Genomic DNA, 21,030 nt, shown 5'->3' on the forward strand with positions numbered 1-21,030 from the left:
GATTTCATTTTAAAAAACAACTTATCCAAAACAACTTATTTATGCAAAACAACATATATATGCAAAACAACTTATTCAAAACAGCTTATTTATGCGAAACAGCTTATTTGAAACAACTTATTTATACAAAATAGCTTATTTGTGCAAAACAGCTTATTTATACAAAACAGCTTATTCCGATTTCATTTTAAAAAACAACTTATTCAAAACAACTTATTTATGCAAAACAACATATTTATGCAAAACAACTTATTCAAAACAGTTTATTTATGCAAAACAGCTTATTCGAAACAACTTATTTATACAAAATAGCTTATTTGTGCAAAACAGCTTATTCAAAACAACTTATTTATACAAAACAGCTTATTTGTGCAAAACCGCTTATTCAAAACAACTTATTTATACAAAACAGCTTATTCGAAACAACTTATTTATACAAAATAGCTTATTTGTGCAAAACAGCTTATTCAAAACAACTTATTTATACAAAACAGCTTATTTGTGCAAAACAACTATTTTGCACAAAATAAGCTGTTTTGAATAAGCTTTTTATGAGTTAGAGAGAGAAATGAGTATGGATTATGAGTTTCTTTACTGGAACGTTGTTTAACATGTTATACACTGAAATTATTACTAAAACCATAACTTTGGTTTAATGGTTTTGATAATCATGTATGTGAAACCAAAATAATTGTGTAATGGTTTTGAATGAAATTATTATTGTTAGATGGTTTTGAATAATGATTAAGATGTTATACACTGAAATTATTAGTGAAACCATAATTATGGTTTAATGGTTTTGATAGTCTTCTATGAGAAACCAAAATAATTGTCTAATGGTTTTGCTATGGCTATGGTTTATGTGAGTTGGTTTCAAAACCATTTTGCAGTGGAAATGGTTTCTATGAGTTGTACTCCAAAACCATTTTGCAGTGAAAATGGTTTCTGTGAGTTAGACTCCAAAACCATTTTGCAGTGAAAATGGTTTCCGTGAGTAATGCTAACACCAGATCCGAACCAGATTGATCATAAACAACAGAATTCACTGCAAAATGGTTTTGAATAATGATTAAGATATTATACTCTGAAATTATTAGTGAAACCATAATTATGGTTTAATGGTTTTGATAGTCTTCTATGAGAAACCAAAATAATTGTCTAATGGTTTTGCTATGGCTATGGTTTCTGTGAGTTGGTTTCAAAACCATTTTGCAGTGGAAATGGTTTCTATGAGTTGTACTCCAAAACCATTTTGTAGTGAAAATGGTTTCCGTCAGTAATGTTAACACCATATCCGAACCGGATTGATCATAAACAACACAATTCATCACAATATTCTCAATAATTCATCAAATCCGAATTCCAGCTTATACCAACAGATTTCACATCGAAGCATTTCCTACTTCGCAAATAACCGACTGAATATTTATACAAAACAACTTATTCCGATTTCATTTTAAAAAACAACTTATTCAAAACAACTTATTTATGCAAAACAACATATTTATGCAAAACAACTTATTCAAAACAGCTTATTTATGCAAAATAGCTTATTTGTGCAAAACAGCTTATTCAAAACAACTTATTTATACAAAACAACTTATTTGTGCAAAACAGCTTATTCAAAACAGTTTATTTATACAAAACAGCTTATTCGAAACAACTTATTTATACAAAATAGCTTATTTGTGCAAAACAGCTTATTCAAAACAACTTATTTATACAAAATAGCTTATTTGTGCAAAATAGCTATTTTGCACAAAATAAGCTGTTTTGAATAAGCTTTTTATGAGATAGAGAGAGAAATGAGTATGGATTATGTGTTTCTTTACTGGAACGTTGTTAGAGAGTGAAATAAGCTTTTGAATAAGTTGTTTTGCATAAATAAGTTGTTTTGAATAAGTTGTTTTTTAAAATGAAATCGGAATAAGCTGTTTTGTATAAATAAGCTGTTTTGAATAAGATGTTTTGCACAAATAAGCTATTTTGTATAAATAAGTTGTTTCGAATAAGCTGTTTTGAATAAGTTGTTTTGCATAAATAAGTTGTTTTGAATAAGTTGTTTTTTAAAATGAAATCGGAATAAGCTGTTTTGTATAAATAAGCTGTTTTGAATAAGCTGTTTTGCACAAATAAGCTGTTTTGTATAAATGAGTTGTTTTGAATAAGCTGTTGTGCACAAATAAGCTATTTTGTATAAATAAGTTGTTTCGAATGAGCTGTTTTGCATAAATAAGCTATTTTGAATAAGTTGTTTTGCATAAATATGTTGTTTTGTATAAATAAGTTGTATAAATGAGTTGTTTTGAATAAGTTGTTTTGCACAAATAAGCTATTTTGTATAAATAAGTTGTTTCGAATAAGCTGTTTTGTATAAATAAGCTGTTTTGAATAAGGTGTTTTGCACAAATAAGCTGTTTTGTATAAATAAGTTGTTTTGAATAAGCTGTTTTGCACAAATAAGCTGTTTTGTATAAATAAGTTGTTTTGAATAAGTTGTTTTGCACAAATAAGCTATTTTGTATAAATAAGTTGTTTCGAATAAGCTGTTTTGTATAAATAAGCTGTTTTGAATAAGCTGTTTTGCACAAATAAGCTGCTTTGTATAAATGAGTTGTTTTGAATAAGCTATTTTGCACAAATAAGCTATTTTGTATAAATAAGTTGTTTCGAATGAGCTGTTTTGCATAAATAAGCTGTTTTGAATAAGTTGTTTTGCATAAATATGTTGTTTTGTATAAATAAGTTGTATAAATGAGTTGTTTTGAATAAGTTGTTTTGCACAAATAAGCTATTTTGTATAAATAAGTTGTTTCGAATAAGCTGTCTTGTATAAATAAGCTGTTTTGAATAAGCTGTTTTGCACAAATAAGCTGTTTTGTATAAATAAGTTGTTTTGAATAAGCTGTTTTGCACAAATAAGCTGTTTTGTATAAATAAGTTGTTTTGAATAAGTTGTTTTGCACAAATAAGCTATTTTGTATAAATAAGTTGTTTCGAATAAGCTGTTTTGCATAAATAAGCTGTTTTGAATAAGTTGTTTTGCATAAATATGTTGTTTTGCATAAATAAGTTGCTTTGAATAAGTTGTTTTTTAAAATGAAATCGGAATAAGCTGTTTTGTATAAATAAGCTGTTTTGAATAAGCTGTTTTGCACAAATAAGCTGTTTTGTATAAATGAGTTGTTTTGAATAAGCTGTTTTGCACAAATAAGCTATTTTGTATGAATAAGTTGTTTCGAATAAGCTGTTTTGTATAAATAAGCTGTTTTGAATAAGCTGTTTTGCACAAATAAGCTGTTTTGTATAAATAAGTTGTTTTGAATAAGCTGTTTTGCACAAATAAGCTGTTTTGTATAAATAAGTTGTTTTGAATAAGTTGTTTTGCACAAATAAGCTATTTTGTATAAATAAGTTGTTTCGAATAAGCTGTTTTGCATAAATAAGCTGTTTTGAATAAGTTGTTTTGCATAAATATGTTGTTTTGCATAAATAAGTTGCTTTGAATAAGTTGTTTTTTAAAATGAAATCGGAATAAGCTGTTTTGTATAAATAAGCTGTTTTGAATAAGTTGTTTTGCACAAATAAGCTGTTTTGTATAAATGAGTTGTTTTGAATAAGCTGTTTTGCACAAATAAGCTATTTTGTATAAATAAGTTGTTTCGAATAAGCTGTTTTGCATAAATAAGCTGTTTTGAATAAGTTGTTTTGCATAAATATGTTGTTTTGCATAAATAAGTTGCTTTGAATAAGTTGTTTTTTAAAATGAAATCGGAATAAGCTGTTTTGTATAAATAAGCTGTTTTGAATAAGCTGTTTTGCACAAATAAGCTGTTTTGTATAAATGAGTTGTTTTGAATAAGCTGTTTTGCACAAATAAGCTATTTTGTATAAATAAGTTGTTTCGAATAAGCTGTTTTGCATAAATAAGCTGTTTTGAATTAGTTGTTTTGCATAAATATGTTGTTTTGCATAAATAAGTTGTTTTGAATAAGTTGTTTTTTAAAATGAAATTGGAATAAGCTGTTTTGTATAAATAAGCTGTTTTGAATAAGCTGTTTTGCACAAATAAGCTGTTTTGTATAAATGAGTTGTTTTGAATAAGCTGTTTTGCACAAATAAGCTATTTTGTATAAATAAGTTGTTTCGAATGAGCTGTTTTGCATAAATAAGCTGTTTTGAATAAGTTGTTTTGCATAAATATGTTGTTTTGTATAAATAAGTTGTATAAATGAGTTGTTTTGAATAAGTTGTTTTGCACAAATAAGCTATTTTGTATAAATAAGTTGTTTCGAATAAGCTGTTTTGTATAAATAAGCTGTTTTGAATAAGCTGTTTTGCACAAATAAGCTGTTTTGTATAAATAAGTTGTTTTGAATAAGCTGTTTTGCACAAATAAGCTGTTTTGTATAAATAAGTTGTTTCGAATAAGCTGTTTTGCATAAATAAGCTGTTTTGAATAAGTTGTTTTGCATAAATATGTTGTTTTGCATAAATAAGTTGCTTTGAATAAGTTGTTTTTTAAAATGAAATCGGAATAAGCTGTTTTGTATAAATAAGCTGTTTTGAATAAGTTGTTTTGCACAAATAAGCTGTTTTGTATAAATGAGTTGTTTTGAATAAGCTGTTTTGCACAAATAAGCTATTTTGTATAAATAAGTTGTTTCGAATAAGCTGTTTTGCATAAATAAGCTGTTTTGAATAAGTTGTTTTGCATAAATATGTTGTTTTGCATAAATAAGTTGTTTTGAATAAGTTGTTTTTTAAAATGAAATCGGAATAAGCTGTTTTGTATAAATAAGCTGTTTTGAATAAGCTGTTTTGCACAAATAAGCTGTTTTGTATAAATGAGTTGTTTTGAATAAGCTGTTTTGCACAAATAAGCTGTTTTGTATAAATGAGTTGTTTTGAATAAGCTGTTTTGCACAAATAAGCTATTTTGTATAAATAAGTTGTTTCGAATAAGCTGTTTTACATAAATAAGCTGTTTTGAATAAGTTGTTTTGCATAAATAAGTTGTTTTGAATAAGTTGTTTTTTAGAATGAAATCGGAATAAGCTGTTTTGTATAAATAAACTGTTTTGAATAAGCTGTTTTGAACAAATAAGCTGTTTTGCATAAATAAGCTGTTTTGAATAAGCGGTTTTAAAAAAGTGATCCTAATAAGTTGGGTGTAGAAAGCGGTTTTAAAAAATTATAATATGGGGCTTTATTAGGCCCACAAATAAATAGATTTTATAGTGGTCTTACTTGAGGTGTAGAAAGCAATTATGTTGGGTGTAAAAAGCAATTATGCACCATGCATAAGGAAATCCTTATGCATAATAACTTTTGCCTATGAGTTCTATCATGCTTAGAGTTTTCAATTTTCTAACTTATTAAGAAAGAAGTTTTTGGTAAAATACTAAAAGAAAGAAGTCTATCTATTTTTTTTAATTGGTGAGGTACACTTAGGGCAGATTCAGACCTTTGATATTGGTGTGATTAAAATTTCGAAGAAATTGTATATATTAATAAAGTAAAATTTTGACACGTAGCAAAATGGCTTAGGCGTATCCATTTAACCCATGTGTTTCAGGTTTATGCGCTTATTTAATTGTTTGGGCATAGAATATTAAGAAAAAAAGGTAATATCCTGGTGTGACTATAGTCATATTCAGCTATACGGTGAATCCACCCTGAGTACACGGATGTTTCTTTCAACCAATATTCAAGCTGAAATTTAAAAAAAGAAAAGAAAAAAAAAAAAAAACTATAGCGCATAACTACAACATAGGAAATTCAAAGAACAATGGTGATTAATGTTGGATCTTGTGTTGGGGGTCTGCTGCAATAACTTGATCAAGAAGATGATGAAGATGAATACGATGAAGTGTGCACATAAATTCCAAAGACTGTTGTATATCTTGATTGTTGAGAAGAGGCTGCTGCACTTGAAACCTGAAAAGTTTAATAGTTATGCATGTAAACTCAAAGCGTATGGGGTTGCCATACTAACCTTTAGGTTCGATTCGCCCCCACCAATAACCGTATATTGGATGCAATAAGGAATGACCGGCGAATCCCCTTCAGGATACTATGAGTTCCTTGACGTGTATTGCACAACCACACCAAGCGTATCTCCTAACAGTATTTTACAGATTTATGGTTCCAGCAATTCACTCATGCATTAGAGAATTGATGGATGATTTCGAGTAAGAGAATGATGGAGAATTATGTTGTTGTTCTTTTTTTTTTTGTGTCCAACTAATGCCCAAATGCCAAGCATTTATAGTGCATTATATGACCCTTCATATGAGAGAAAACACCCCTTTGATTTGAAACAATGTTATGGTTCATTAAACATCCCTTTGTCAAAGGTTATAATCATATACACTTGAATCAATGCAAAGGTTCATTAAGCACCCTTTTGTCAAAGGTTATAATCATATACATTTGAATCAATGCAAATGTTCATTAAGCATCTCTTTGCGAAAAGTTCCAATGTATATGAATGATTCTCATGAAGAGTTACAACTTTTGATTTAAAGTGATTCCATTATTTTGGAAATCACCAACAATCCCCCACCATTTTCAAAATACTAAATCACATAAATCCGGAAATTCCATGCCTTCAGATAATGGTATCTCGCGATTTGAACCATTACTTAGTAAGTTAAGTTTTCGCTCATTCCCAAATAGTATGGTAGGCAAGCTTTGAACCAACTATTCATTAGAACAAGTGTGCATAACTTACACATAGAATCTCGGTACCATTGATAAAGAGACTTGTAAGATGACACATTAAGAAGGCCTTGTGTCATATATCCCTTTTCATGAGAATTTAAGAGTCAAACCCTTGAACTCCGTGAAGCGGCCAAACTTCATTCTCACATAGGTAGACTATATCGGAAATGCCCCATAAGTATGCATTCCAGCAAATATATGCTATATGTCCATTAAGAGGAAAACCTCATCCTACCCTTTTTCTTCTTATGGTCCAAGTACTTTTGCCCCTTGGGATGTTATCTATTGTCAAGTACTTCAATTACTCTAATAGTGTACTTTCACCATTGAACCCAAGACTTGATGCTACTCAAGTGTGGGTTGAGTTTCCACCATTGGTAATCAATTAGATTTGGGTTTGTACCACATCCCTAATAATGTCTTCAATGTATTCAACATCATTTCCAAAGACATCATTCCTTGTCAATCATTTCGTCAAATAATTGCAAGATTTTCTTTTAACTTTTATAAACTTTGAATATTCAATTCTTCACATAGATTTTGTATTCTCATAGCTATGTCTATGGATCAACTTATATACTCTTGATAGTATTCACCAACTATCATCAAACCATGACACACTTTTGTCAATTGAGTATATTGTAATAATGCACAAACTTTTATGTCATTACACCTTTGCTATAACAATATTTAACATGCATTTCAATTTGAACTTCAACTTTTCTTTTATATCTAGCCAAGATATATTATACATTGAATGCATTAAACATACATAGCAAACTAAAAATTGATCATAAAAGAATGTCATAATCAAACTTCATAAGATGGGATTAAACATGTAAGTCATATACTCCACATAAAATCAAATATAACACAATCATTTTGATTTTAGTTATCATATAACTAATACATATATCATAAATTCATTGTGTTAAATTCAAGTTTATGTTTAAATATGTTCAATACTAAATTTCAATAAACAATGACATAGAAGAATAAACAATGAACCAAAATCATTAATATTTTCTATGACTTTCATCCATGAACATATATCAACTTACAATAATTCAAAACATACCCAAATTATTTTAACATCATGATAAACAAGAAATTAACCATTACTTTTCATATTATCATGTACATATAATATCAACACAATATTAATGATAATAATTTCTTACACAAAGTAAATAATATCATTAAAGCAACCACTTGATATTTTGACAATTTATCTACACTACTTTCATAAATAAAATAGTGTTTAAACATTCTTAACATATTACTATACTCATCAAAATTCATATACTTGAACAATTTCTAAATCATGTATATATATGTCACCACATGTTAAATCTAACATATTCATATTTACTTAGATACTATACACATGCATTTAGAACACAAAATATTTCATAATAGGTAATCACTTATATGCATATTATCTCATGTTCAAATTAACATCAAACAGATTTCAAACGATAAATTTCATACATATCAAAATTTATCATGCATATATTATCTACAACCACATGTAAACTTAACACAAGCACATCACATATGAAATATTTATCCATAAATTTCCATAACATATATTCATAAATGGAATTTGTTTACCGTTCACCGTAGTCATGGATGAATATGTAAGATTTCATCTCTCCCAAAAATTGCAGCCATTAATCACAAGTAAATCACGAATCGAACCTAAAGATTGTTGGAACTTGTGTTGGGGGTCTGCTGCAATAACTTGACCAAGAAGATGATGAAGATGACTATGATGAAGTGTGCACATAAATTCCAAAGATTGTTGTATATCTTGATTGTTGGGAAGATGCTGTTGCACTTGAAACCTGAAAAGTTTAATAGTTATGCATGTAAACTCAAAGCGTATGGGGTTGCCATACTAACCTTTAGGTTCGATTCGCCCCCACCAATAACTGTATATTGGATGCAATAAGGAATGACCGGCGAATCCCCTTCAGGATACTATGAGTTCCTTGACGTGTATTGCACAACCACACCAAGCGTATCTCCTAACAGTATTTTACAGATTTATGGTTCCAGCAATTCACTCATGCATTAGAGAATTGATGGATGATTTCGAGTAAGAGAATGATGGAGAATTATGTTGTTGTTCTTTTTTTTTTTTTTTGTGTCCAACTAATGCCCAAATGCCAAGCATTTATAGTGCATTATATGACCCTTCATATGAGAGAAAACACCCCTTTGATTTGAAACAATGTTATGGTTCATTAAACATCCCTTTGTCAAAGGTTATAATCATATACACTTGAATCAATGCAAAGGTTCATTAAGCACCCTTTTGTCAAAGGTTATAATCATATACATTTGAATCAATGCAAATGTTCATTAAGCATCTCTTTGCGAAAAGTTCCAATGTATATGAATGATTCTCATGAAGAGTTACAACTTTTGATTTAAAGTGATTCCATTATTTTGGAAATCACCAACAATTAATTACTTCTTGTATATGTACTCCAATGCATCAACTAATCAGTGGTATTTATAAAAGACATAAATATAAGAAGTTCCATAAAATCCGTGTGTTAGACACCATGTTTGAAAAAATGCACATGCCAAATCAAAGAAGAAAATCTATTGATAGGAAATGTCGTAAACTACATTAATTCACACATGCAATTATAACTTGGACCTTACCAATCAGCCTCATATAAGTCCAAAATATGATAGAATTGGCACTTTCACAAGAACGACAAAAACTCAACAAGACGTATACCTAATTTTTCAAAAAAAAAAAAAGAAAAAGAAAAAAGAAAAATAGATTAATGAAGTAACAACTTCAATTCAAACATGTTTTCTAGTATAAAATGTATATCAAGAGTATTCCTACAATAGAAATCAATTCTTTTTCTGATATCTCAATTTCATGTTTTTAATTACTACTAACATAATCATAAAACTGTCTTCAACAGTTATATATCTCCCCTTTGCTAGAGAACACAAACAACAAATACAAATAAAGGTGTAGTGTTCTTCTCATATGTGATTTAGAGAATGAAGAAAAATAAGATAAATCTTAAAATGTGTGATGAGTGTTAAGTGGTCACAATTGCATTTGATTGCAATATTATATTGACTGAATTACAAGAACTAAATTGGAATTTTAAAAACTTACAACTCCCATATATATAATTACATCAAATTTGTAGAAATTAATCACCACAATGGTGCTTGGAGCTATAACTTAATTTATTTAAAACATGTTAAATCATTTCCATTTATTTATAGCATAAAAACTGATACAATATATATGAAAGATTTTGTATTATATATTCAGAAATCATCACAACAACATATTACATTTACACATATATTATAGTATATATATACAGATAGATTTTTTTTTTGAAGGAATATATGCAAATAGTTGACTCCTTGTATATTACACAAAATATTCAATACTTTACAATAGGAAGCCCTAAATTTGGTAAACTTCAATTTATTTAATAGGATACTAATATTGAGGCATATGTCCTGTTGGAGCTAGTTTAATTCGGATTCAAACCTGCAACATCCATATTCACTACATTTAAAATATGTGTGAGTTTCGCCTCTAGACTCTTTGAAACATTAAAAAAAAATGTTATATATCACCTTTGTTGTAGGAATCCCCACAAGAATCATTGCTCAAATTAGATGGACAATTAAAAAAACCATCAGAATGAACATGTCCAAGACCAAGAGAAGAAGAACCTTGATGATTTAAGCGAATCAAATCGGCATGTGTAGCATCAAGTTCCTTTTGAAGCTTAATGAGTTGTCTTTGAAGCACTGAAATAGCTCCAACACAACCATACACTGGATCTTTAATCCTTGCTTCAGCTTCATAAGCTAGAGAATTCACTGCATCTTCTCTTTGATGAGGTAAAACTTCATTAAGAATTTTGCTAACATTGCTTGCACCAAATATTTTGTGAACATTTGCAAACTTATGAGGCTCTTCCGGTGGGAAATAAGGTGCAAAAATGCAATCTTGGTTGCATTTTCTTCTTAGAAACTTGCAAGCAGCACATGGAGAATTTGAGTAGCTTGAGGCCATAATCTAAGCTTAAATATCCATCACAACCCAACAAATTAAAACACAATTATTAATTATCTAACCAAACCAAAAACTATTTAAATTGACAACTTTAGTTTCAATCATAATATCAAATAAAAACAGGGAAAAATATCAAAATAATGGAATTAATGATTATAAATCTAAATGAAAAATTTAATGGAAATCTGATTTTATTCATTTTCACCCAACAATTGAAACCAATTGTTTTTTGTTTAGGGGAATTCAAAACAATTGTTGTATAATAAAACAAAACTAGTTGAATTGACATCTTTGATTTCAATAATATATCTAAATACTATAATTAATACTAAAAAACAAAAAGAAAAAAGCTATAATGAACCTTCAATAATTCCTTAACAAAATTCCCTCTAAAAAAAATCCTTAACAAAATTATAATTGAAAAAATCACAAAAAATTTTTGAGGGAAAAAAAAACTTTTTTTTTGAAACATAGGGAAAAAAACTTAAATATATATAATTCTTGGCATTATTATTTTCATATAGTATGATTCATAGAGAAATAATTAATTTAATATTCTTTAATTCCATAGATCGACACATATCTCTAAACTAAACTAGGGTTATGGTGACTTTACTTGCTTTGTTACACGTTTTCTCTCTCCTTTTCTTTCTTTTGTGATGCTCACATGGAAGTGGCTAAAAGGGACGATAGAAAGGCACACCTACCACTAGACATGTGGAAGTTTCTCAATTTTCAATTCTTTCCATTTTGGAAGGTACATTCCATTCACCCCGAATTGCATACCTTCCAAAAAAAGAAATCAAAAACCAAAACCATGATGAACCAAAAGCAAAACTTCAACTAAAAACCAAAGGGAGAAAACCATACAGTTTTGAGATGAAAATTATACCTGGCTTGAAATTAGGTTTTATTGATCAAAATATGTAAATTTCGATCATTACCTTTTCCACCCTTAGCTAGGCTAGATCTTTCCAAGATCTACTCAAGGGGAGAGAGAGAGAGAGAGAGATTTATGAATATTAGAACCCTAGGTAGTTATAAATAGTTGAAGGACAAGATGAGAGAAATCCGCAAGTATAGTGACAACATGAGAGTGTATAGGGAGGCAAAGAGCATTTCTGGTGGTGAGAAAGAATGGAAAAGAAAGCAAAAGACAAGGTGAAAAAGAAAGACTCTGACATGAGCTTTTAATTATAATAATGCCTCCGTTTTAAAATGAGTGTCGCTTTAACAAAAAAAATTTGTTTCAAAATAAATGTCACTTTCAGTTTCCAATGCAATAATAACTTTTTCTTTTCAACTGTACCCTCCAATTAATACTCTGCACACTACTTCCAAAGTATTATTTTTAAAACTAACCAATAGTTAATAAGGATAATTTCGTAAAATAAACATTCTCTTTCTTTTAATCATTGCATTTCTTAATATGTGTGTAAACACCTAAAACGACACTCATTTTGAAACGGAGGGAGTAATATAAAACACTATACAAGAATAGCTAGCCAAGTTTAACTTGTAATTTATTCAAAAAAAAAAAAAAAGTTTATGTTGAAATTTGGGGCCTAACTCATCTCATCCTTACAAAACCGGCTTGTAAGGTGAGGATTGCCTCACCGTTATATACTCTTTTCAACTCATCTCATCCTTACAAAACCGGCTTGTAAGGTGAGGATTGCCTCACCGTTATATACTCTTCTCAAGAGTCTTATCTATCCGATGTGGGACTTGGGTTTTTCCCAATACACCCCCGTCACACCCAGCACTCTTTGGGCTTGGTGCGGCTTGTAAGGTGAGGATTGCCTCACCGTTATATACTCTTCTCAAGAGTCTTATCTATCCGATGTGGGACTTGGGTTTTTCCCAATACACCCCCGTCACGCCCAGCACTCTTTGGGCTTGGTGCGTGAATCGGTAGGTGGCCCTTGAATTCGACCCAATACACCCCCGTCACGCCCAGCACTCTTTGGGCTTGGTGCGTGAATCGGTAGGTGGCCCTTGAATTCGACAAGCTCTGATACCATGTTGAAATTACCATGTTGAAATTTGGGGCCTAACTCATCTCATCCTTACAAAACCGGCTTGTAAGGTGAGGATTGTCTCTTCCTTATATACTCTTCTCAAGAGTCTTATCTATCCGATGTGGGACTTGGGTTTTTCCCAATAGTTTAACTTGTAATAATCCACCCCAATTGCTAGTTTATACTTTATATACTAAGATAATTTCTGAGATTGTAGTTGAGAGCCGGTTCTCTTAAAAGGTACTTAAATTTTTTTTGGGTAGATATTTTAGTCAACATCTATGAAATTGTTGTCTATTTCAACTTTAGGTCGTATTTTTTAGTTGTGGACTTTTTTTTGTTACATACTCCCTCCGGTCTCAAATATAAGAAAAGATTCCTTTTTTAGATTCATTAAATAATTAATGTATCTGCTTTACAATGTAGACCAGATACATTAACTACTCAATGAACCTAAAAAATGAATATTTTCTTATATTTGAGACCGGAGGGAGTAAGATTTAGGGAGAGAGTATAAAAATTTGGGAGCAAAATTTTAAGTGGATGGATTGGATTGCAACAGATTAGAGGAGACGAATTGGTTGATAATTTTCTAGAGAAATGATATTTTGACAACCACTTTTTGACAACTTTTGGACAACTTTCTCTCTCATACTCACATGATGTTGTTATCCTCTCTCTTCCTTTTTCTCTCTCCATTGTTTTTGACCAATAAAAAGTGAGAAAAACAAGGTTGTCAACAAAGTTGTCATCAAATGGATGTCAAAATATCATTACTCAATTTTCTACTCTTTAATGAGGTTTGGCTAACTACGGGGTGGTGTATATTTGGTTTGAATGCAATAATATTTTTTTAATGGAAAAATAGTGAATATTGCGGAGGTGGTTGATAAGATTAAGGGAATTTCATGGTCTTGGTTCATTAATAGAGAAGGAAAAAAAATAAGAATATTGTTTTCTCTAATTCGTGGACTAATTCACTTTCTTGCTTTCAGTGTATTTGATCTGAATTTTGTCTTGGATTTGAATATCCCTTGTACTCAAGTTAATAAATATTCTTTGCTTATAAAAAAAACAAAGAGATTTGCATTTCTTGAAGGGCACTAACGAGGCTAGAATTTGAAATCTCTGAATTTAATGTTTGTAGTTCTACCACTAAACCAAACTCTTAATGTTTCTTTAACTATGAATTGATTCTATACGACCTAATGTCAAAAAATAAATGAATTTATCTTTTTAAATCCCTCAATGAGTTTAATTTAGATAGATATCATGTACTCCATACAGTATATTTAACAACTTACAAATCATGCATTAAAAATTTAAAATTATGGTTAATGATGTTAAAAATGATGCTAATTATATTTAGTGGATGGATGTTAATTAGATGTGAGATCTTGTAACAGTCAGTAACCATGAATGACGTTAACTATTTAATTGTGGTTGATTTTAGTTGTCAAATTTATGTGCCAAAGTATCATTTTTCTGTTTGATAAGGATGTTTGTACAAGGGGTTGAATAAACTTTTGGTCTATAGAATATATCAATTACCGAAAGTTATAAATATTTTGATTTCTTTATACCCAATAAAGGTGGACAAGCATGGGAACAAAGCCCCACTCTCTATGTATGACTGTTCTGATACAGTCTCATGTTGACTTTTACATTAAGTAGCTCCCTCCCATTAATCAACCTCAGCTATAACAGAATATTTGTATAAATATTATTTCTCATATTTGAAACCACCATGAATTGGATAAAATCTCAGTAGCACCGTAATCTTGTTGCAAAATCACGATTACCAAACATATAGGATTCTTATTAGTTTTAAGAAAGAAAGAAAAAAAATTTAATCACTCAAAAAAGAAAGAATGGATGAAAAGAAAAACAAACAGGACCCAAAAAAAAAATTACGAAAGTAGGAAGCTTCATATGTCAAATATAAGGTTTTTTTTTTTTTTTTTACTCCATCCGTCCCTAAATATAAGCACCATTTGCCTCTAATAAAAGGGTGCTTATATATAGGGACGGAAGAAGTATATAACAAGACGGCTAAAGCCCAACAAAGAAAGAATCTATCGCCTAACAATACGCGGAGTACAAACAACAACATACTAATCTGAGCAGGAAAGTGCTCTTATAACATGAAAGCAATACTTCCGTCACAAGCTATATTTGCAAGTGAGTCAGCACAAACATTAGCTTTTCTGTACGAATGACAAATCCGGACCTCCCAATTCATATCCAACAACCGTCGAATATGTTGCAATAAACTCCAACTTGTTAGCGTTCCTATTTTCGAGGAAAAGAGAGTAGTGACCACTACCCAATAATCAACATGAAGCTCCACTCTATTAAATCCACGAGCTCTAACCAGCTTCAAACCTTCAAACACACCCAAAAGCTCATCTACATACGAATCACAACTCCCTATTTCCCTGCAACACTCCTCCACAACCAGCTATATATCCCCTTTACACGCACCATCGGTATTAAGACGGATCCATCCAATCTCCGATGGCTTCCAAGATATATTCTCCACCACTCTCCTACTACTAGTGATCATAGGATGATTATATTGATTGTCCATGTAACAATTAACCCTCATTGTAACCTCCTTCCAAGAGTTAAGAGGCATTGTAGCTTCACTATCATGACTCAACTTGTTTCTCCAAGACCACAAGGCATGACACGCCGTCACCCAAAACTCAGCCCAACAACCTGTATCATTCATGCCACTCCATGTTCATATTTAAGTCAATCCAATTCTGCAAATTTGCTTCAAAAAAGTTCTCTCTTTGATTAATCCTAACTGTATTCAACCATATACCAACCGCAAGCGGACATCTCGAAGGAAATGCAACATATTTTCAACAACTTATCCACAACGATAACAATAAGGATGTCCAATCCGCATATAGTTCAGCCTGCAGTTCGTCATGATGAAGCAGCCACTTAGTGGGAAAAGTATTGGTTGTTGTTGTTTGAATTAAATCTAACTTCTAGGAACCACAATTGATGTCGACCAGAAATTCTGAAGCACTAAATTGTGATGCAAACGTACATATTATCTTCTCTTCCACTTGAAAAACTACAAAACAAAAAGATTGTGTAAGACCAATAAATAAAGAGAAACAATTCAACAGCTAACTTTTATTCAAGACTCTATAATGAGATGAGACGTCTCATATACCAAATGGTATTAGCTCACAACAACAAATGGTTTGAAACCATAATTTAATCACAATAAGTGTGTCAAAATTGAAGGTGAACAATTGTTGACCACTTTGCATATTCCATAGCTTGACCGTCTGGTTAGCACTGCCTGTAATGAGTCAACCAGAATCTCCTGCAACCAACCAAACATCAATTTAACTTACACATCAAAATTGAAGAGGAAGAACTTACTTGAGACATCGCAGTACCAGACAGAACCATTATGGCCTCGATAAGTTCCCAAACGTTTGTCGTTGTCAGCAAACCACACAGTGGGGTTATGGTCTTTAGCACAAGAAAAAAGGAATGAACTTCTTATGCGCGCGCGCACACACACATAAGCCTGCACAATTGCTTTTATGATACAAGATATAAGTTAACTCAAATAACAACTGCTAATTGAAAACTCTTAAAGAAAATTAAACAGAAATTTCATGTATTGATCCAAGGTAGGCAACAGGTATTTGTTGTCACTCTAAGCAAATTCAAAAATACAGCTGTTTGTTAGTTTCGTTCTTGAAAAATAAAATTGAGTTGTTTGTTAAGTAAAGAACTCCTTGAAGAATTTTCACATTTTATACCTTTTAACATCATCATTCATCACCATAAAGACGGTTGAAAAATGAAACAAAAATATTCGATAATTTCTCTTTTCTACCATGTTATCAATCATATCATCATGCCTTGGCTTTTTACTTTTCATGAATAAATTGATTCCTTGGATCAAGTTTGGAAATAACTAGTTCGCATGACATAGAGGGGGTCTAAATACTTCAGGCTGAGGACCTAGCCGCTGTTCGACATGTGCAGGAGTTAGACACCGACACATGCAGTTAGTCTCAATAATTCCGTCCCCGTGAGCTTAGAATGCATAATTATATGCAAGGTCGGGGGTTCAAACCCATGACACCACCAAAAAAAAGTCTCAATAATTCCATTATATTGGTGTTGACATGTTAGGGTCGTGTTTGGTGTTAGCCTCAATTAACCTTAACTGCTGCAAACAGGCCTTCAATGGTTGCTGTGTAAGTTAGTCGACTTGTGAACCAAATATGACGTACGTTTTCATAGAAGAATCAAAGGAAATGGAAGTGGCAAATAAATCATATTCAAGCATAGTATTTATCTCCCTTGAAATTCTACATAAAGATTAAATATTTTTGGGTTAAATAGTGTTTACGTCCTATTATTTTGACGAGTTTTAGTTTATCATTTGTAATGTTTTTTTAGATTCCTCGTAGACATTTCAAATTTTTTTGATTTTAGACTTTCATACACGTGACTATGCAGTATTTATGGGCATCACACTAATTTGAATCTATATGTATAATTGATGATGTAGAGCACACTAACTTGACTTAATTCTTTCCCGTTTAATTTTTCCATCAACCTTTTTTATTAATTAATAATTATTTTTATAAAAATAGTTCCATGTTAAAATCAAATTAACTAAAGGATAGAAACAACAACAAAAAAAAATCTCGTGAGCATAGCTCAGTTGGTAGGACAATGCATTATTATATGCAGGGGTCGGGGTTCGAACCCCGGACACCCCACTTATTCACCTTATAAGGTAAATATAAGGTGAATAAAAACAAAAACTCCCGTGAGCATAGCTCAGTTGGTAGGACAATGCATTATTTGCATTATTATATGTAGGGGCCGGAGTTCGAACCCCGGACACCCCACTTATTCACCTTATAAGGTGAATTCTAGCCACTAGACTACCTGACCAAAAAACAAAACAAAAATTAAAATCAAATATTAAAATCAAATTAAATAAAGGATAGAAACCAAAAACAAAACAAAAATGAAAGAATTATGCGACAAGAGGAAGTCATTAAAATTTCTATTAAAATCAAAGAATCTTAACATCAGAAGAGGAAGTCTAAAATTTTATTTTTTTACTTGGATGAACCAAATTTTGATCAAATTATATAAGGTGAACATTATTTTACCCAATATTTTTTAAAAAAACACTCAACCAATCTTTAGAATGGCAAATAATAACAATAATTCTTATTTTAGGCATCACTCTATGAGGGGAAGGTGCCAACTGCCAAGAGACTCCCCGTGGAAGAGAAGAGTACATACAGCAACAACAACAACCCTGCCCAAGTTTCAAAAACTTCCCCATTTGTCACTCACTTCTTACATAAGATTCTTTCATGTGTTTTGTTTACTCAAAAACCAACAATATTCTTCAACCACGTTATTGTTAGTTGTTACCTCAATTCATTTTTTTGTTCGATACCCTTAAATTCATTCTTATATTATTTTAGTTTTGGAGAATGATATGAGTGTCCTTGATGCATTGGTTAAAGTAGTGTAATAGTAAGTAACTTTACAACAAAAAGTTGTGCAATTATTGTTTAGACAAAAGTAAAAATTTGCAATTCCAAGATAGAATTTCTACTAATAGATTCATAAATCAATTGAACACCACATATCAATTATTTTGATCTTAGTTGACAAAATTATTTGATTGTGATATATGCCAAAAATTTAAAATTATTAGGAAACATTCTAAGCCACGTTAGATAGATATGACTTTTGATTAGAATTTATGAGGAAACACTTCTCACGTTAAAGTGAAATTTATAAGGATGAGTTACACTCGGACTCCTAACATGGTTGATATCACTATCAAAATCTATCAATTTAAACTACCCATCATTTATACACACATCAAACTCAATAGTAACGAGTGTGAAGATGTATTAAGAAAAAACTTAAATCTTACATTAAATAAAAACTTTTGATAAAAGTTTATAAAAATGAGATATTTCTCATTTTACAACCTCTTTTCGTAAAAATGAGTCTAGTCCAAACTTTTTACTATAATCATTTTTTTTATCAACTATAATCATTGTGATAAAGTAAATATACAAATAATATAAATAGAATATAATATTGTAACCAAGGCTTCGGTGAAACATGTTCCTCATGCAAACCTCCTACTCACCATGTCACACACACTCGTGTCAACACACCAACATCTTCACCGTTGTATAAAACCACACCTTCACACATACACCAATATTATAGTCTCTTACATTCATTCTCCAAGAACAAGAATCAAATCTTGTTTTATTTTCTACAAGTATACTCAAAAATGGCACAACCTCAAGTTCAAGTCCACACAACAGCAACAACCCGTACTTATGAAACTGGTACCTACCCAGCACAACAACAACACCTTCGTAGTAAAGAAGGTGTTGACTATCCATACTACCATCGTGGTAGCAACGATGGTAGTGGTTTCACCTCTCTCTTTCTAGAGAGAGGTCCTTCAGCCTCTCAAATCCTCGCTAGCCTTGGAGGACTTTTCCTCGGTGGCACACTGCTTTTACTAGCTAGCTTTTCATTTTTCGCCAGTCTGATTGGACTGACGATAATGACACCACTTTTCATCCTTTTTAGCCCGATTTTGGTCCCCGCTGCTCTGACCATAGGGTTAGCGGTGGCCGGAGTATTGACTGCCAATGCTTGTGGGTTGACGGGGCTTATGTCGTTGTCGTGGACCGCGAGGTACGTTAGGGAGCTACATGCGGCCGTGCCGGGGCAAATGGACATGAAGGGGCGTATGGCGGATGTGGTTGATTATGTTGGACAAAAGACTAAAGATGTTGGACAAAAGACTAAGGAGGTTGGACAAGATATACAAACAAAGGCACATGAAGCTAAGAGAACAACATGAATTAATCATGCATCATGAGAGAAAATAATAATTAGTTGTTGTTATTTTCAGTCTTAGTAGTTAAGTAAGTATTAGTATGGGGAAATAAATAAGTCAAGTATGCACTATATATTTGGTGCTTATGGGGTCCTTTTTTTTTTTTTTTTTTTTGTGTGTGCGTGTGTTATGGTGGGTTGGTTTCGTTGATTTGTGTTTTTGTTGTTTAATCACTTGTGTTGTATTGTATATGTGTTATCTTTGTTGTCGATGTATTTAATTTGTTCATGATTGAATTCCACGTACGTGTTGCATTAGTCCAATTTCTTGATCTCTTATTTATATATGGCTAAATATATTGTTTCTTATTGATTTGAAAAATTGAATAGTTTGATTAATATATTATATTATAACTACCATTATACAACAAAGGAAGTGATAGACAAATAACTATTGACATTTTCCCTCAAAATAAAAAATAACTATTGACACATTTAACACTCGCTCAAGCTGGAAAAATGACCAATATATACTAGAATTTCACTGAATCCAAGATGTGGTGAAAATGGAATATATAGCTAATTTGTCAGGAGTCAGGATATGAAGAATTGTTAGAATATAAATTAAATTTTCGACCACCAACATAGTACTCGTTCAATGTTTCAACTAGTATCGCTAGCTAAAACCTTCATGTAAGTGGACCATCATGTCTTTTACATCATGTCATAACGGTTCAACGTCTCACTTTACGGTATGATTGTGGGCCATCATGTAAGTCTTGAGCACTTGTCTTTAGAATTAGAACATCTTCAAAGGAGAATGTCTTCAATAGTTTCTTTAACTTGTTTTTGTAGGCCTAAATTACTACATAATAATATTTAAACATTTTTTTAAGCAACCCACATTTGCTTGCATTGCCACCATGAAAATCAGAAGCTTCTATTAGCTTCAACGTGAATTTTCAATACAGAATGAGAAGCTCCCACTTTGTATTGAAACTCTAATTTGAAGTAACTTTTACGACAACTCTATTTTATATTCTCATTGTATTCTTAAAATCTCTCTATTATTTTTTTTGTCTTAAAAGAAAAGCGAAGAAAAACGTTGTACCAAAAATTGTCATACTTATAGGATAATGACATAACTTGAGGATTTAAGTGGTTTGGAGTTAAGGACTTCATTTATATATCTGAAATATGTAGCATACTTATAGGATAATGACATAACTTGAACATAATCATGTTTAACATGAAACATGCTCGAAATATTCGTTTTCTTTATTTTCTTGAACAAGTGAAACATGGGATTGATAT

At 31.0% G+C, this 21,030-nt stretch overlaps 2 protein-coding genes across 11 annotated transcripts; one reads left to right on the top strand and one right to left on the bottom strand.

Moving 5' to 3' along the window:
• Positions 1 to 10,012: 10,012 nt before the first annotated feature.
• Positions 10,013 to 12,002, bottom strand: LOC146911887 (LOB domain-containing protein 25-like). Of its 10 annotated transcripts, none has more exons than XM_085718164.1 (4): positions 11,697 to 12,002; positions 11,512 to 11,590; positions 10,360 to 10,807; positions 10,013 to 10,270 (listed from the first exon to the last, which is right to left on the bottom strand). In XM_085718164.1, exons 3-4 carry the CDS (start codon positions 10,802 to 10,804, stop codon positions 10,254 to 10,256), a joined length of 462 nt encoding a protein of 153 aa, XP_085574290.1. In that variant the 5' UTR covers positions 10,805 to 10,807; positions 11,512 to 11,590; positions 11,697 to 12,002; the 3' UTR covers positions 10,013 to 10,253. The 10 variants fall into 10 exon arrangements, with proteins under 10 accessions (XP_085574290.1, XP_085574289.1, XP_085574292.1 ...); XM_085718163.1 differs by having other exon boundaries at positions 10,360 to 10,812; XM_085718166.1 differs by having other exon boundaries at positions 11,508 to 11,590.
• A 6,988-nt stretch (positions 12,003 to 18,990) lies between these two features.
• OLEO4 (oleosin 4) lies at positions 18,991 to 20,040 on the top strand. Its single transcript, XM_085718226.1, has one exon. The coding sequence runs from the start codon at positions 19,157 to 19,159 to the stop codon at positions 19,739 to 19,741; it is 585 nt and encodes a 194-aa protein (XP_085574352.1). The 5' UTR covers positions 18,991 to 19,156; the 3' UTR covers positions 19,742 to 20,040.
• The last annotated feature ends 990 nt before the right edge of the window (positions 20,041 to 21,030 follow it).

This window comes from Medicago sativa, chromosome 6 (assembly GCF_051527215.1).
Source record: "Medicago sativa cultivar Bolivia chromosome 6, Bolivia_mono, whole genome shotgun sequence".
Lineage (NCBI taxonomy): Eukaryota > Viridiplantae > Streptophyta > Magnoliopsida > Fabales > Fabaceae > Medicago > Medicago sativa.